General features: G+C 57.5%; 1 protein-coding gene across 1 annotated transcript in view; it reads left to right on the forward strand.

The window, feature by feature from the left end:
• LOC104471758 (myosin-7-like) overlaps nt 1–764 on the forward strand; it is a 1131-nt gene extending 367 nt beyond the window's left edge. The window contains exons 2-4 of the mRNA XM_010087231.1: nt 79–174; nt 333–470; nt 667–764. Coding sequence (XP_010085533.1) covers nt 79–174; nt 333–470; nt 667–675 — 243 coding nt within the window. The 3' untranslated portion in view covers nt 676–764. The remainder of the gene's footprint in view (nt 1–78; nt 175–332; nt 471–666) is intronic.
• The last annotated feature ends 1084 nt before the right edge of the window (nt 765–1848 follow it).

Genomic DNA, 1848 nt, shown 5'->3' on the forward strand with positions numbered 1-1848 from the left:
AACGGTATGGGTGCAGCCAGACCCCGAGTGGGGGGGGGGTCTTCTGGGGTGCTGCTAACGGAGCGTGGGCACTTGCAGGCTGAGGAGGACCGGAAGAACCTGACACGGATGCAGGACCTGATCGACAAGCTGCAGAGCAAGGTCAAGAGCTACAAGCGCCAGTTTGAGGAGGCAGTAAGTACCTGTCCTTCTGGGGCAGAGGACAGCACTGCCCATCACCGGGGCTGCCTGGGATGGCTGCAGGAGAAAGGGGCCACGAGGCTGATGTGGGGAGGTGGCACCTGGTGTCCCAGCTGTGCCCCATGCACCCCCCTTTCCCTCACCCCACCCAGGAGCAGCAGGCCAACTCCAACCTGGTGAAGTACCGCAAGGTGCAGCACGAGCTGGACGATGCCGAGGAGCGTGCTGACATCGCCGAGACGCAGGTCAACAAGCTGCGTGCCCGCACCAGGGAGGTCATCACCTCTAAGGTAAGCCCACTGGCAGGGGGAGCAGGGCAGGGGCTCCTGCCAACCCTGGAGCCCGAGAAGCAGCTGGACAGCCCATGGTGCTGCTCTAGCACTGCTGTCCTCACCTGGCACAGATGCCAGGACCTGAAGGGTGGCAGAGTGCTCCCTGCCTCCAGCTCCAGCCTCTCACCAAATCCCTTTTGGTTTTTTTTGCCAGCACGAGTAGCAGGAGCCCAGCTGCCTGCTGTTGGTTGGAGGCAAGTGGCTGCAACAGTCACTGCCAGCTTTGCACTGCGTGAATAAAAGTAGATGTGCCAGGACTTGCTCCATTGTGTCTGTCATGGGGTAACCAGCGCCTTGGCGTCTGCTGCTGGAGATGGGGGGACCAAGCTGGGGTCTTTGGGGACATCTGTCATCACCAGGGAGGGGCAGGAGAGGCACAGGTAGGATTTGGAACAGAGCCCTTCCCTCATGCCTCCCCACCATAATGCTTCAGCCCCCTTACAGCCACAGGGGACCACAGCCAAGGGGTGAGGCAGGGTAGGGGGGTGAGAGTGGGGGGCAGAACAGACCTGCCTGAAACTTGCTCCTGGGGAGAACATAAAAAATCCTAATTACAGTCCTGCAGAGTAGAGGGAGGGTTGTTGCAGCTTTGGCAAAGGGCCTGCAAAGAAAGACAGCTCCAGTAATTTCTTTAAAATAGATTTCTTTAATAGTTTCCATTTAATACGTTTATTTGCAGTTAGTAAATTGGCATTAATCTGGGCAGCATGAACCTTAGCAATCCCTGGGGATAGTGAAGAGTTCTGGAAGTATGTGTTAGTGACAGGGTTTCCCTCTTCCCCCCACTCCTGGCACGGTGCCTGCTGCAGCCAGCACACCCCCCCGGCACCTCGCAGGCCCCTTTCTCCCTGTGCTCTCCATAAACGAGACAAAATAAGGATGAAGGACAGAGCTGTCTGCTCCCTCTCAAAAGTGAGATTCTTGAGGCATCAGGCATGGACAGATGAGCCCAGAGGAACACAGCCCCCAGTTAAAATTTGCCTGCAATCCCCCTGCACACTCACACACTCCCTCGGTGGAGGAGCTGCCAGGGGTTTCTCTCCTGTGCCCTTCACTGCAGGCAGCCACTGTGGTGGCCTCCTGCATCAGCCTGAACACAAAACCAAAGCCACGCTGCCCAAAAGTTCCTGTGCTCCCATGCTGGGGCCGAGGGACCCGGGAGCCAGGCTGGCGTGAGCGCAGCTCAGCCTCGCACAGGCCACCAGCCTCGGACAGGCAGAGCTCAGCCCCTAACTGTACGGTACACAAATACAGAGATGTACAGGAGACTGGGCAGGTTTATAGCAGCAATCAGTGGATGCACCAATTAACTAGACTATGGAAAAGGCATCCCTTA

Source organism: Pterocles gutturalis, unplaced genomic scaffold (assembly GCF_000699245.1).
Source record: "Pterocles gutturalis isolate BGI_N339 unplaced genomic scaffold, ASM69924v1 scaffold826, whole genome shotgun sequence".
NCBI lineage: Eukaryota > Metazoa > Chordata > Aves > Pterocliformes > Pteroclidae > Pterocles > Pterocles gutturalis.